Source organism: Mauremys reevesii, linkage group 11 (genome assembly GCF_016161935.1).
Source record: "Mauremys reevesii isolate NIE-2019 linkage group 11, ASM1616193v1, whole genome shotgun sequence".
Classification (NCBI taxonomy): Eukaryota; Metazoa; Chordata; order Testudines; family Geoemydidae; genus Mauremys; species Mauremys reevesii.
Window position 1 is genome coordinate 8,993,060 of NC_052633.1, and position 15,171 is coordinate 9,008,230.

General features: G+C 43.2%; 1 protein-coding gene across 13 annotated transcripts in view; it reads left to right on the forward strand.

Annotated features, from left to right (window-relative positions):
- HDAC4 (histone deacetylase 4) overlaps positions 1-15,171 on the forward strand; it is a 428,940-nt gene that overhangs the window by 356,277 nt on the left and 57,492 nt on the right. For all 13 annotated transcript variants that reach the window (XM_039494525.1, XM_039494524.1, XM_039494513.1 and 10 more), the window contains 2 exons: positions 1,002-1,122; positions 14,186-14,232. In XM_039494525.1, coding sequence (XP_039350459.1) covers positions 1,002-1,122; positions 14,186-14,232 — 168 coding nt within the window. The remainder of the gene's footprint in view (positions 1-1,001; positions 1,123-14,185; positions 14,233-15,171) is intronic.

Below are 15,171 nucleotides of genomic sequence, written 5' to 3' on the forward strand. Positions count from 1 at the left end.
TGGTTAAAGTTCACTCTTATGTCGGGGATCAGGCCAAAGTCTTTGCACCGCTTAAGTCCCACTCAACACCTCAAAATAGCACTTCATTGTTGCACAGGCCTTCTGCTGGCCCACTGCACAGAGGTGAATTTCAGTCGTAGCAATTAGACCCGAGCGAAAATGAGTTAAACATTAAGGCTTGCCCGGAATGCAGACTGAACTTTTTTTGAAATTTGGGAAAGGGTCCAAGTTGTAAAACCTTCTGGGTGAAATCCTGGCCCCATTGAAGTCAATGGGAGTTTTGCCATTGATTACATTGAAGCCAGGATTTCATCCTCTGTGTTCATCTACACTTGCTGGTTCCAGCTGTAAATAAGAGCATGGAAGAGAAACATTGTTCTGTTTTTTTCTGGCATACCCTAAATCAGGCTGGAATCTCAAGTTTGATCTTGCATGATCTCCAGCCCAGTTTTTAGAGCAAAAAAATTTTGATTAACCCTTAGTTGCTTCTCTGAAGAGAAGCCCCAAAGTCTTTGCCGTTCAGCTATTATTAGTTGTGGTGGGGTTTCTTTGTGCAAGTTTGGAACACTGTTCTTCCATCAGTGAACAGCTTATGTGGCTGACTCTTATTCATGGAAATGATTTATACCACTAAATTCTGACACATCAATATGAGAATAGCTGCTGTGTAATTCAGCAAAGATTTTGGAGCATGTATCTTTTAAAAAGTCCAAAAGGTTATTTTACATATAAAATCTTTTGATTAATGGGATTAAGCTGAAATCCTTCTCATGACTAAAAATGTACTTTTGTGAGTAAACAAAATAAGAATTTTTGCATAACAGTTTAATAAAAATATTTGTCAGCAACAAATTGTTTTTAACCTGTAATTTAAATAAAACAAACCCTTAGTGCAATATGACTTCCAGCAGTATTTCCTTTTTTGCCAAAGGGAAGTAAAAAGACAAGCTAGGTAATTGCAGTAAATATGATTTTACCACTTCTTTCCTTTCCCCCTGCAGTGTATTCGTGGAAGAAAAGCAACTCTAGAAGAGCTACAGACAGTTCACTCAGAGGCGCACGCGCTCCTGTATGGCACAAACCCTTTGAACAGACAGAAACTGGACAGCAAGAAACTTCTAGGTACAGCAGGGGGTCATGCTTCACTACCTCTTTGGTCCTACATTCATAAAGTAACTTAGTTAGCCATAACACTGACCCTGGCAGTTACTGAGCATACACCATTCTGAACATCACAAGTCATCTCTTCTGCGCTTCAGTGGGACAGGTGATAGACGTTTGGTTTCCTCTGTCTTCCAGGGTACATCTACACTGGGGGAAAAAAACCATGGCAGTGAGTCTCTGAGCCTGGGTCAGCTGACTTTGGCCACCGCTTCAGGGCTACAAGTAGCAGTGTAGATGTTCCTAGTTGGGTGGGAGCCCAAGACCCTTCTCCCTCACTGAGTTTTAGAGTCCGGACTCCAGACCAAGCGGGGATGTCTACTCTGCTACTTTTAGCCCCGTAGCGCAAGCCCGAGTCATTGACCCAGGCTCCTGAGACTCGCTGACATGGTTTGTTTGTTTTTTTGTTTTTTGCAATGTAGAAATACCCTTTATTTCCTCTCTTTAAAGTGCCAAAGACCTAGAAGTACTGCCACCGAGGAGGAGAAGGTAGTTCAGTCTCCATACCCATTTTACCCTTGGACTCTCTGCTGTGCTTGTCACAGGATACCAGCTGGTGTGTAGGATTTGTGATGCTGGTCCTGTCCCCATAAAACTGGATTTACACCATCAAACAGCTATCAGATGGTGACCACTCTCTGCCATTATCTACCGCAGGCAGATTTGAAATGGTGATCTAAAACAGTGGCTCTCAGTCGTCCCAGACTACAGTCCCCCTTTCAGGAGTCTGATTTGTCTTGTGTAGCCCCAAGTTTCACCTCACTTAGAAACTACTTGCTTACAAAATCAGACATAAAAATGCAAAAGTGTCACAGCGCACTAGTACTGACAGACGGTTTGCTTTCTCATTTTTCCCATATAATTATAAAATAAATCCATTGGAATATAAATATTGTGCTTACATTTCAGTGTATAGTACATAGAGCAGTATAAACAAGTCATTGTCTGTATGATATTTTAGTTTGTACTGACTTCACTAGTGCATTTTCTGTAGTCTTGTAAAACTAGGCAAATATCTAGATGAGTTGATGTACCCCCAGTAGACCTCTGCATACCCCCAGGGGTACGCGTACCCCTGGTTGAGAACCACTGATCTAAAAGAGAGAGGTTCTGTATCCTCTTACGAATCCCCTAACCCATCGAGTCCCATGTTCATCTTTTTCTGATGGTTCCATGCTTCATTGTTGTCAAGTGGATGAATTTTGTGTGTGTTATATGTGATATGTATCATACTAAAACTATGCAGCCCTGTTAGAGTGCGCATTTCACCAAGCTAGTTCCTAGGAGCTGGGTGGGAAAAGGAAGATCTGCAGAGTAACTGCTTGTTGCTAGGCTGTTTTCCAAGTATTATCGGCTGAGTGGCAATGCATTCATTGTAGTTATACAGTGGATCCTCTGAGGTTATTTTTTCTCTTTGAAGATTGGAGTCTTCTTGAGTAGGGAAGTATCTATTAGTTGTGGACTGTAGACTTTCCCTCTTTCCTACTGTACAAACTAGGGATTGCTGCTCAGAAAAAGACTGTACGAGTATCACACAAGTCGCATTTAAATGAACGTCTTACCTGAGTATACTCGTGCAGACACCTTCTCTTCTTTTGTAATTTTCAAGTGCCTGTTACCAGCATTAGGTGATAGGTTTGAATAATAGTTTTGGAAGTTCTCATCTGGGAGTCAAGAGCAAGAGACATAGTCCTAGAATATGCAGTTTGAGAAAACCGTAGTGGGGATTGATTTCAGTTCCGATAGTGTGAAAAGGGGATTAACCTGATTGTCTTCAGTGGAGCTAATACTCACAGTAAGAGAGCTGGCAAGGCTTTGCTACAAGTTCAGTAGATATGTAAAAACCCCAAAGAGGAAAACTATAGAGCAGGTGTTTAAAAATCTAATCAGCACTGTGGTTATTGCTGAGTTTGAGACAGTTACCACCTCTTCAAAATCCAGAGAAATCTGAGCTGCAAACTTCTGGTTCTTCTGGCAGTGTGAGTGGGGGGTATGTCTACACTACAGGATTATTTTGATTTTACAGAAACCGTTTTTTTAAAACAGATTGTATAAAGTCGAGTGCACGCAGCCACACTAAGAACATTAATTCGGCAGTGTGCGTCCATGTACCGAGGCTAGTGTCGATTTCCGGAGCGTTGCACTGTGGGTAGCTATCCCATAGCTATCCCATAGTTACCGCAGTCTCCCCCGCCCATTGGAATTCCGGGTTGAGATCACAATGCATGATGGGGCAAAAACAGTGTCGCAGGTGATTCTGGGTAAATGTCATCAGTCAATCCTCCCTCCGTGAAAGCAACGGCAGACAATCATTTCGTGCCCTTTTCCCTGGATTGCCCTGGCAGACGCCGTAGCACGGCAACCATGGAGCCCGTTTAGCCTTTTTTCACTGTCACCATATGTCTGCTGAATGCTGCTGACAGATGCGGTACTGCAGTGCTACCCAGCAGCATCCCCTTGCCTTTGCAAGTTAGCAGAGACAGTTACCAGTCATATTGAACCGTCTGCTGCTTTGCAAGTTGGCAATGACGGTTACCAGTCTGCTGTCATGGGTGCTTCTGGCTGACCTCGGTGAGGTCAGCCGGGGGTGCATGGACAAAAATGGGAATGACTCCCCAGGTCATTTCCCTTCTTTAAGTTTTGTCTAATGGAGAGTCAGTCCTGCCTAGAATATCAGGCAAGCTAACTAAAGAACCAGAGATGCAAACAGCCGCTCCATGTCAGAGCCCCAGACATCCCGCAGAAATGATGAGCTACATGCCATTCTAGGGGGTTCCCCTGCAACAACCCTACCCGTTGCTTCCCTCCTCCCCCACCCCTCCTGGGCTACCGTGGCAGTTATGCCCCCATTTGTGTGATGAAGTAATAAAGAATGCAGGAATAAGAAAAAACGCTGACTTTATTGCCTCTGCAAGCAGAGAGAAAAGGGGGGAAGGGGAGGAGGGCAGCCTCCAGCTGCTATGATATTCCAGGCAGGATTGAATCTCCATTAGACATCGAAGGGGAGAGGGGAGGGCAGCCTCCAGCTGCTATGATATTCCAGGCAGGACTGAATCTCCAGGAGACAAAGCTTAAAGAAGAGAATGACCAGGAGTCATTCCCATTTTTGCCCAGACACCCCCGGCCGACCTCACCGAGGCCAACCAGGAGCACTCATGGGATGATGATGACTGATACCAGTCATATTGCACCATCTGCCATCAGGAAGGGAAGGGAAGGGAATGCTGCTGTGTAGCGCTGCAGCACCGCGTCTGCAAGCAGCATCCAGTAGACATACGGTGACATGGAAAAAAGGCGAGAAATGATTTTTTTCCCTTTTCTTTCACGGGGGTGGGGCTGACGACATATACCTTGAACCACCTGCGACAATGTTTTTAACCCTTCAGGCTTTGGGAGCTCAGCCCAGAATTCAAATGGTTTTCGGAGAGTGCGGGAACTGGGGGATAGCTGGAGTCCTCAGTCCCCCCCTCCCTCCCTCCGTGAGCGTCCATTTGATTCTTTGGCTTTCCTTTACGCTTGTCTCAGCTCCTTAAGTTTCACGCAGCACTGGGTTGAGTCCCTGTTGTGGCCTCTGTCCATCATAGCCTTGGAGATTTTTTCAAATGCTTTGGCATTTTGTCTTTTGGAACAGAGTTCTGATAGAACAGATTCATCTCCCCATACAGCGATCAGATCCAGTATCTCCCGTACGGTCCATGCGTGAGCTCTTTTTTGATTCTGGGACTGCATGGTCACCTGTGCTGATCAGCGCTCCATGCTGGGCAAACACGGAATGAAATTCAAAAGTTCGCGGGGCTTTTCCTGTCTACCTGACCAGTGCATCCGAGTTCAGATTGCTGTCCAGAGCAGTCACAATGGTGCACTGTGGGATAGCACCTGGAGGCCAATAACGTTGAATTGCGGCCACACTAACCCTAATCCAAAATGGCAATACCAATTTCAGTGCTACTCCCCTCGTCGGGGAGGAGTACAGATATCGGTATTAAGAACCCTTTATATCGATATAAAGGGCTTCATTGTGTGGACGGGTGCAGGGTTAATGTGATTTAACGCTGCTAAATTCGATATAAACTCGTAGTGTAGACCAGGCCTGGCATCACCATTAACATGCACTCTGTAAAGAAAGTCAAACATCATGTCTTCGACAGTATACAACTCTTGGTCTGTTTAGACACAATATTTACCAGTCCAAATAAACATGTACATCTTCTCCCCCACTGGATCATGACTGCCACATTTTTTAAATGAAACCAAGCATGCTATCAAAAACCTGTGCAGCTGTGGGTGATGCTAATTAGTTGGAATAGTGATATGCCAAAGGCGTATCTGATACGTGGAGTAGTACAAAAGCTAAGGACTGCTGCCTATGCTTCACGCATATACCTTGAGGTCTGGATTCCCTGTGATGTAATCCAAGCATTTTCCAAGTACTTATGATTCATAGAAATATAAGAATTGCCAGAACAGATCAGAATCATGGTCCATCTAGTCCAATATCCTGTCTCTGACAGTGGCCAGCACCAGCAGCTTCCGAGGAAGATGGAAAAAACTGCACAGTAGGTAGATGTGGGTTAATCTGTGCCCATAAAGGTCTCATTCTAATGCCTAATAATAAGAGTTTGTCTTAAACTTTGAGACATGAGGTTTAATATCCTTTCCAATCTACTTTTTTCATATAGGTTATAATAACTGGATATTCTTATTATGCATGTAAATACCAAATCCTCTTTAGGGGGGAGAGATAGCTCAGTGGTTTGAGCATTGGCCTACTAAACACAAGGTTGTGAGTTCAATCCTTGAGGGAGCCTTTTAGGGAACTGGGGTAAAAATCTGTCTGGGGATTGCTCCTGCTTTGAGCAGGTGGTTGGACTCCATGACCTCCTGAGGTCCCTTCCAACGCTGATATTCTATGATTGCATTATAAACATCACATTTATACATTGTCAGTTTATTATTATAAATATTATAAAATTCTCCTCAGTGATCTCCGTGGTCAATGAGTTCCATGGTCAAATTGTGCACTATCTGAAAAAGTATCTCCTTTGAACAGTTTCGCATTTGGCACCTTTCGGTTTCATTAAACATCGTCTTGTTCTTCTGGTACAAGCCAAGGAGAACAAAAGCTCCCAATCTATTTTTCATTGTTTTCTGTACTTTCATCATGTCCCCGCTTTTTATCATTTCCCTGCTGGAAAATTGTCTTGCGAGTCACTCAGTGTAAAATCCCTCAAGAGACACTGTTTGCTTTTTCTCTGTTTGTTGTTGTTGTGAAAATAAATAGTTTTAAATGTTTTACTTAAATGTCTGTTTTCACGATGGGCACACTTACAGATTTTGACTGTTCAGAAACAGCATGCCATCTTAAGATTCCTGATAGATATAAAGTATTTTATCAACACACATCAGGGTACATAAAAATCAATCATTTAAAAAAAATCAAAAAATTGTTTTTATTTCAACCAGATAATCATTATCTAATAAATAAGAAATGTCATTCACCTTTCTCTAACAAAAAGTGAAAAAAATAAATAAAATCAAGACCCTGAATAAATGTACATTAAGTTATATAATATACTATATCTTTCTGGTTAGCAAATTAGTACCAAATTATACCAACCAGGGAGAATTTATCTTTTGTACTTTTTTTAGTTACTTTCCTAAATGTAGAACAAGAATTAAAATGGATTATTTAAATCAGTTTCCTGCTTGCTGATTTTAAATACTGATTAAATTTGATGTAAATAGTTTTGATTTGAATCAGTCATCTTTGACACTGATATTAGAAGGCCCCCAAAGTAGGCCAGTATAAATGTTTTATTAATATTCAGCAATCTATGAGTTATCTTCCAGAAATCTGTCATTTCTATTCTTCATTGTATATTTGATACTTGTATATATCCCTTAGGTTTATAGCTGCCCCCGCCCGTTGCAATCCATAGAAAATTGCAATCCATAGAAAAATAGTGGTCAGGAATATCAGACCTTTTGATTTTGCCACATTACCAAGGAGAGACTAATCTACCACCACACAGTGACCTGCAGCAATAGTACTTCTTATTACTGAAAATCCTAACACCTGAAGTTCACACAGGGACACATACTACCCTTTATCTTTATATAGAAATCCTGGTTGTGGCCACAGGATTTCCACATAATGAAAAAGAGGAAAAAGTGGCCCTGGTTTAGCAAAGCTAGTGTTACATCCTGCAATCATATCATAAAAATAATTAGACCTATAAAACCAAATATAATACTGTGTATTTTACTTAGCATTCAGAAGAAAGTTTCTGAATCAAAATTTCCAAACACTTCAGAGTAATTTTAAGGCACAGAAAAAAATAAATACACAAATATAAGTTAAAAGCAAACACCAATTAGACAGGACTTTGAAACAGTCTCTCTTTGCCCACATGTATAAACTAATCAGAATAAGGGAAAACTTGTTTTTTCAAAAAATTCCTTGCTTTTTCAGTTCAGAAAAAAATAATCCTAAACACAGAACATGTCACATCTCTAAAATTGTACTCTGTTTAGAGGATAGCTTGACAATTACTGACTTCCATTCTGTTCCGTCGGTCCCTTCTGGCCTGAAACTCTCCTACTCTGACAATTTGGACAATTTTGCCAACTTGTACATGTTTCTTGATTGAAAATTTAAAACTACCAGAGAGATCTTAGATTCCACCATTTACAATGACAGTTTTTAAATATAAACCGTGAAAAAAATCCCTCCTCAACATTCACAATTTAGAAGTGTATGATCAGTCACATTCACAGCATTTAACTGAAAAGACACATAAGTAGATGCTGGAAAAGAATAGAGATTCTACAGACATATATGTTTGGGAGGACGTCGTGGTAGGGGTGGGGAGGACATCCATGAGACAATAGTGTGTCTCTGGTGGAGACAGGGAAAAGCAGAGAAATAGAGGAGATGGGATTAAAATATTGGGAATACTTATAAGTAAATTAGAAAAATTAGAGGAAGGCAAAAGGTAAAGTAGGAGAGAGCGAAAAGACAGGGAAAGGAAGGCTAGAGTGAAAAGAAGTAATAGGGGAGGAGATGGAGTGAAAGTAAATGAATAATAGAAGGAATGGCTGAAGAGACTATCCCCCAGCAATATGTTATGGAAGTGGTATGTTTTATAGTCCAAACCAACCAACCAAAACATGTTTCGATATTCTCTAGCAGGATATTGTTTTCCTTTAACAAAGCTAGTTCTCCTTCGAGTGCTTGCTCATGTTGATTCCATTCTAGGGGTCTGTGCACCCATGAGCAGAGTCATTGGAGACTTAGTAGCATATGTAGGGTTGGCTGCGGTTCCCCCTTGAGTGCTGCGCTCATGAGTTGGTATATCAGGCACTGCCGACCCTACGCCCTCTCAGTTCCTTCTTACCGCCCCTGGTCGGAAAGAGCGTTAGCAGTTCTTTCAATCCATTGTTCTGTCTCCTTTGTAGTTAGTTGTTAGGTGCTTAGTTTGACCATTAAGTTAAGTGTAAATAATAGTTTTAGTAGTTAGAGTCCTGGTTGGGACTTCGGAGCAGTGCATGTCCCATTCCCCAGGCTTTAAGCCGTGTTCATATTGTACCTGTCCGATGTCCATCCGTGACCCCACAATAGCTGTTTGAAGTGCCTGGGGGAATCACACAGAAAAGACAAGTGCAGGATCTGCAAAAACTTTCTCCCTCGAGCTCAAAAGGAGCGGGATCTCCGCATGAGGGCCCTCCTCATGGAGGCTGCACTTTATCCTGCCTCAGAGCCCACTTGATCGGACTTCAACCTAGTACTTGAGCATCGGCACTGGAACCCGCCTGGCACCGTTCCCCCTTGCCGGTGCCCAGGAAGCAGCTGAAGCCCAAATGCCCATCGGCACTGCAGGACAAGGAGACTTCAGGCAGAGGACCTGTGCTAGGCCACATGCCCGCCCCGGAGCTACACACGGGTACAGCTGTGGTCAGACCCCCTAGCCCAGCCTGGGATCTGACTCCCAGGAGTGGCAGGGGGCCCCAGCCCCTTGTAGGGCCACCTGTGCCCGAGGGGGTCCTGGCAGCCAAGGACCAAGTAGGCCGGCCAGCACCAAAGACACCAGGCCAGGCGATGGACCCGTTTAAGGCCCAGACCTCTAAGGGTAAGCCTGTTATGGGACCTCACTCTGAAACAACAGAGAGTCCCCGGTCCCCGGACTACAGGCGTCGATCCCTCTCACCACGGCCTTGGATCCCGGCACCGCAGCTTTGGTTTCTGGTTAGAAGACCCAGGGCCTGGGTTGCCCAAGTCACGATGCCATTCCCTGTACCCGCAGTAATGCCACGCCTCCCACCAGAGATCACCGTGGTGCAGAGCCCCATCACCTAGGCAGTCCCCCCAGTGTCAATCCCCCTTGGGGCGGGATCATTCCCAGTCACAGCACCAGTCTGCAACTCCCCAGTACTGCTCTTCCGGCTGGCACCATTCCTCATCCCTTCCGACAGACTCGGGCATCTATGACTCAGCCCTGGTTGCCGGAAGGGCACTGGTCTGAGTCGGAGGGAGAGTTCAGCCCCTCACCTACGAGAGGCGAATCACTGACAGCCCGCAAGACTGGCATGGCCCCAGCAGTGGTAGCAGCAGGGGCAGTGGCCCTCCCAGTGGCACTACTGAAGCCCCTGGGATGTACCCATCATGCCAGTCCCATATTCCCACCATTCCTCTCAGGCCATATCGGACAAACTGCCTCCGGCCCAGCCGACTCCGGCATCGAAGCACAGTGCTGAGTCCGATGGAGGTACGGCGCAGCGGGCCCCGACGCCCAAGGAGCCATCCCCGGACAGGCAAGGGAAAGCCTCCCCCGTGGTACAGTCATCTTCTTCATCTCCGGACGAGGTGGTGGCGGACTCCTCGCACGCGAGCAGCCCTCCCCAACGACTTCAAAGAGCACCAGGCACTGCTGAAAAGGGTGCTGATAACCTGAACTTGGAGATTAAGGAGCTAGCGGAGGAGTCTGATGACCTCTTCAATGTCATGCCTCCACTCTGGCCCGGATCACATTGCCTGTCCAACCAGGGGTCCTGAAAAGTGCGAAGTCTATGTGGCAGACCCCCTCTTCCATTCTGCCTACCTCCAAGAAAGCTGAAAAGAAATATTATGTTCTGGCAAAGGGATTTGACTATCAGTATGCCTACCCTCCAGTAGGTCTCTGGTAGTGTCTGCCATCAACAAAAGGGACAGGCAGGGACAGGTCAGTGGCACACCCAAAATAAAGACGCCAAGAGACTGGATTTACTTGGCAGAAAAATTTATTCAACGGACAGCCTGCAATTTTGGGTGTCTCACCATCAGACCCTGCTAGGCAGGTACAACTTCAGCTTGTGGGACTCCATCAGCAAGTTCAAGGAGGGCCTTCCACAGAACCGAGCCCAGTAGTTTGCCACCTTGGTGGAAGAAGGTAAAGCAGTGGCCCTCCAGATGGTCTGGGATGCTACAGACTCGGTGGCCGGAGTGGTCGCCTCTGCGGTGGTCATGAGGCGCAGCTCCTGGTTACAGTCCTCCGGGCTGTCCCAGAAGATGCAGACTACCCTCCACAATCTCCCGTTCGAGGGAGCAGGGCTCTTCTCAGAGCTGACCGATGCACGGCTCCACAGCCTTAAAGACTCCCGTGCCACCCTCCGGTCTTTGGGCCTGCATACTTCGGCCCGTAGGGTCTCTGAGATTCAGGTACTTACCTCGGAACCGCCCTATATGGTCTTTCACAAGGACAACGTCCAACTGCATCCACACCCGGCCTTTCTGCCCAAGGTGGTCTCCCAGTTTCATATGGGCCAGGACGTTTATCTGCCCATCTGTTTTCCAAAGCCGCATAAGTCAGAGGAGCCCCTATAAAACAAAGAACCCCAAGCTGAAGAGTGCAGCGACATGGGATTTCTACCGATGGAACCATCTTAGGCTCCAATGACATTAGGCGTCTCTTGGCTTACAGCAAGAAAAATACAACTCTTAAACCTTTCATTAAAGCAAATCAGTAATCTCTCGTTGAGCAAACAGAGAAAGAGTGAATGAAAGATAAGCTTGATAGGAAGTAATGTTTCTGATGGACAGAGAATTGATTGTAAGAATAGTATTCATGGATAACATGTTGGAGCCCATGTTGTGCTGCACTGTGTACTCAAGCTATGTACCACAACCCGCTAGGGAGCCATTTTAAATGCCCTGCTAGAACATGCAGCACCCATGGGAGGGCTCCTGGGACCTCCATTGGAAGGGGCTCACCAGTAGTTTAGAGGCTTAACTGAGCTTACAAGAGAATTCCCACCTTGCCAGATAGCTTATTTTCCCTGCTCACTTAGCCCAGAGTTATGGATGTGCGGCTCATTCCCAAGCCATGTGACTATCCTTGACCTTAACTGCATATGTTATCACCACCTGCCAGTTGGCCACTCCTAGTGTGCAGCTCCTGCTGTTATCATGGTTCTGTCATGCACTGCACATGTAGCTGCCAGCATTTACTATTCTGTGTAGCAATAACCACAGAGACAAAGGAAAAGGGCACATCATCACAGCACAATGTGGTTGCCAGTCATCCTGCAGAGAGAAATTAAATTGAGGACCCGGCAGCCAGGGATGCACGGGGTTGGGTTATAGGTGGGAGATAACTGCAGGTTTCATAAGCATAACTGGGACATGACTTTGGAATGGGGACATTTCCAGAAGACCCATGTAAATAGCCACCTTTTTGGAGCAGAAATGGGGAGGGTGAGACTGTCTTTAACAACCCAGCATTGGTTTAGAGTTTACTTTTGCGATGGATCTAGTGCACAATGAGAACAGCTGTCTTTGATGTGTTTGGAAAAAACCGTTTGAGAAGTTATAAGCAGATGTAAAAGCAGCAAAGAATCCTGTGGCACCTTATAGACTAACAGACGTTTTGGAGCATGAGCATTCGTGGGTGAATACCCACTTCGTCGGATGCAAGCAGATGATTATTCCTGAGAGCAAGCCCATTTCTGCTTATTGTGCTTTCTTAATTTATGACCCAAGTTTTTAAAAATATGTCAAAGGACTAAACCCACAGCAAGTTTGAAGCTTAAACAAACCTGTGTTTGAATTACTGGCATGCAGAGAATCTTTACTTTTGTTAATAGAGATGTGTATACAACCATTGGCGCCATTAAAGTGGATCAACTGATTTTGTTTGAACTTTCCTCCCTAAATAGGTCTGAGAGTTGGGAATTTCAGGCCAAAGGGAGCCATTTAGAAAGCTGAGAGAAAGAAAACAAGGGTCTTGCATGGAATGACTTTTCATTTATGTTCTTGATGGCTGTGATGTCATTTATTCTAGCAGCATTTATTCAAAGAAACCAGGAAGTCTGCATCTCAAATTTCTCAGCATTATAAGCAGGTTCTTTCAAATGTTGTAGAAATCCAGTACTAATTAATTGTACTTTTAAACTGCTTTATACTTGTATCATCTTTGAATCTTTCAAACAAATTTTAAGACTTTGCAATCTTCTGTTAACATGGAAGAAACCAATTGAACCTATTTAAATCCATCACTGACATTTGAATTGTCTGCCCCAGTAAAATTTGAGCATTTTTATTATGCGGAAATATAATTTATCTGATGGTGTCTGAAGTTCATAGTTAGCTGTGACAAGTTGGTGGCTTTCCTGGCAGGATACGTGAACTTGCTTAGGTGTTTCTACCACCCTTGAAAGTTTTGGATTAAATATATAGACACCTCTGTTATCTGATAGCTTAATGCTATAGAACCTGCAGAACAGCTTTTAAATATAGGTGAATAAGGCTACTTTTAAATCTATGCACTGAAAATATAAAATGTTGTCAGAACAATTAATATTAAATAATAGGTGGATTACCAGTTGAAGATGTGGCCGGAGGTCTCAGCCAGGGCTATGTGAGTACTTCCATATGGATCTCCTCAAACAATGAATCTTGTGGATGTATTAACCTCACTTTCAGCTGAAGGGAAAAACTTATGTAGCTGTGTCTGAGATACATTTCACTCCAGCATGGTTCTCAGTCTCTCAAGTGTGCTTTCCATCACTGTTATTTCATGATCTACAAAGGAGTTTGTTTGCATTTTAAGGAAACTTCCTCCATTTTATTATTTCAATATAGACTAACTAGAATAACAAGAACCCAATCTGGTGAAAACATTTTCATTTAAATACATGTTTTCTTCCTGCCATGTGTTTGTATATGCATGTGTATATAGATATAACTGTACACACTGTATATATAATAGTCATGAATTGTAATACAGATGTTCTCTGTACGGAATTTTTTTCCCAAGATTTGTGCATATTACAGCTGTCGAGATTACATTCCACCAAAGAATATTATGGCTGATGTATGGGCAGAGAAAATAACATTGCCATTCTCATCAGTTCACAATGTCTTCCCAGCCTCTTTTTTCTATTTTTCTGGAACCTCTTAAAGTGGTTTCCCTCTTTCAATCTTAAGCAACTCATGTTCCCTGCTGGCTAATTATTTATTTTATGGTATTTGTCTTTTTTAATAGCACTGTATGAAAGTGTCTAATACAGTCCAAAAATCTGTAGTACTATATTGACTAACTTTCGTATTCTGGAGTCCTGAATAAACAAGTGCAGTCAGCTAATAATTAGGATTTTCATGCTTTAATTTCCCCCTTTAGTTTAAAGTAGTAGGACCCCATTACACTTTAGTCTCAGCAGACATGTTCAGGAGTTACTATTAGCAGTCACTACTTTTGCTATCAATTTTATTTCTATGAACAAGACTTCTGCAGACTCATTATTTATATTCACTGTGATTGGTTGAAATCTAGGAACTGTACATACAGGTGCGTATAGTTTATACAATTGTATATTCTGTATTTATGCACATGTTGAAATATTATCTTTTTTTGTGTCCCTTTCAACACAGAGTAATAAAATCAAAGCATGTTACTGTGTTAGGAAAGGTTTCAGTATTACCATAAAAATCATCCGCCAAACCTGTTAACTCTGCCTTTTTGATGACTTACTGCTCTCATTTTTTCCACAGGTTCTATAACATCAATGTTTGTCAGGCTCCCTTGTGGTGGTGTTGGAGTAAGTATTTTCTTTAATGAGTAAATAATGCCCTGTTTGTTCTCTGAGTCCCAATGGTAACAAAAAATGTTGCCTTGTTTTCTAGCGAGCAGATAATTACTACCAGATGTTATCCATAAACAAGGTCCTTCTGGGGTGTGGGATTGCAGTGACAGCCTCACATGTGTTGCTTCAAAAACAGTGTGAGAGTTTTAACTATTTTGAGCACTGAAATCTATTATGCATGCTGTCTCTGGCTGTTTAGCAGAGAAACCTCATTTCCCAAGCAGTGATGTTTAATGGCTTAGATTGCTACATTTTTAAATAACTATCAACAATGTGCTGCAAATATAGAGAAAGAAAGATGTACTTTCTATGTCACTCAGACTGTGTAGGTGGCTTCATGCGTCTTGCTTGTGCTTCAGAGCTGCCTACATAATGCTACAGGTGGAAAATATTTTATTAAAACAATGGTAGTTGAAGGATAATATCTGGGATGTTGCTATAAGCAGTAGTTTGTTGTATTTGTTTCTGGGCTACGTGACTGTTCTGGAGTAAAATGTCTTGCAAGTTGCACTGCAGAAGAGAATTGTAGTTTTAGCATCTGGCATCCTTCAGTATGGAGTCTAGGACAATCGTGTCTGAATTATGAAAGAGGTGACTAAAATGTCCATCCACCATGAACAGCTAAACATCAGTTTTCAGCAGTCAAAACTGCGTATGAATAGAGGGATTTTTTCCTGCTCCCATAATGTTACCAGATAGATACAGTGAGATGACTCTAAAGCCTAGAGTTCTTTCAAGCCAATATTTTTGCTGTAAAGATTTTGCATAGAGTGACAATACAGAAAATAATCTGGAAGAAAAGAGAAAAGAAAAGGCATTGTGTTTGAAACCTCACATTGGTAGTTCTTATATATAATTATAGCTTGTGAGGTTGAATCTGGAGGTCTGGATTCT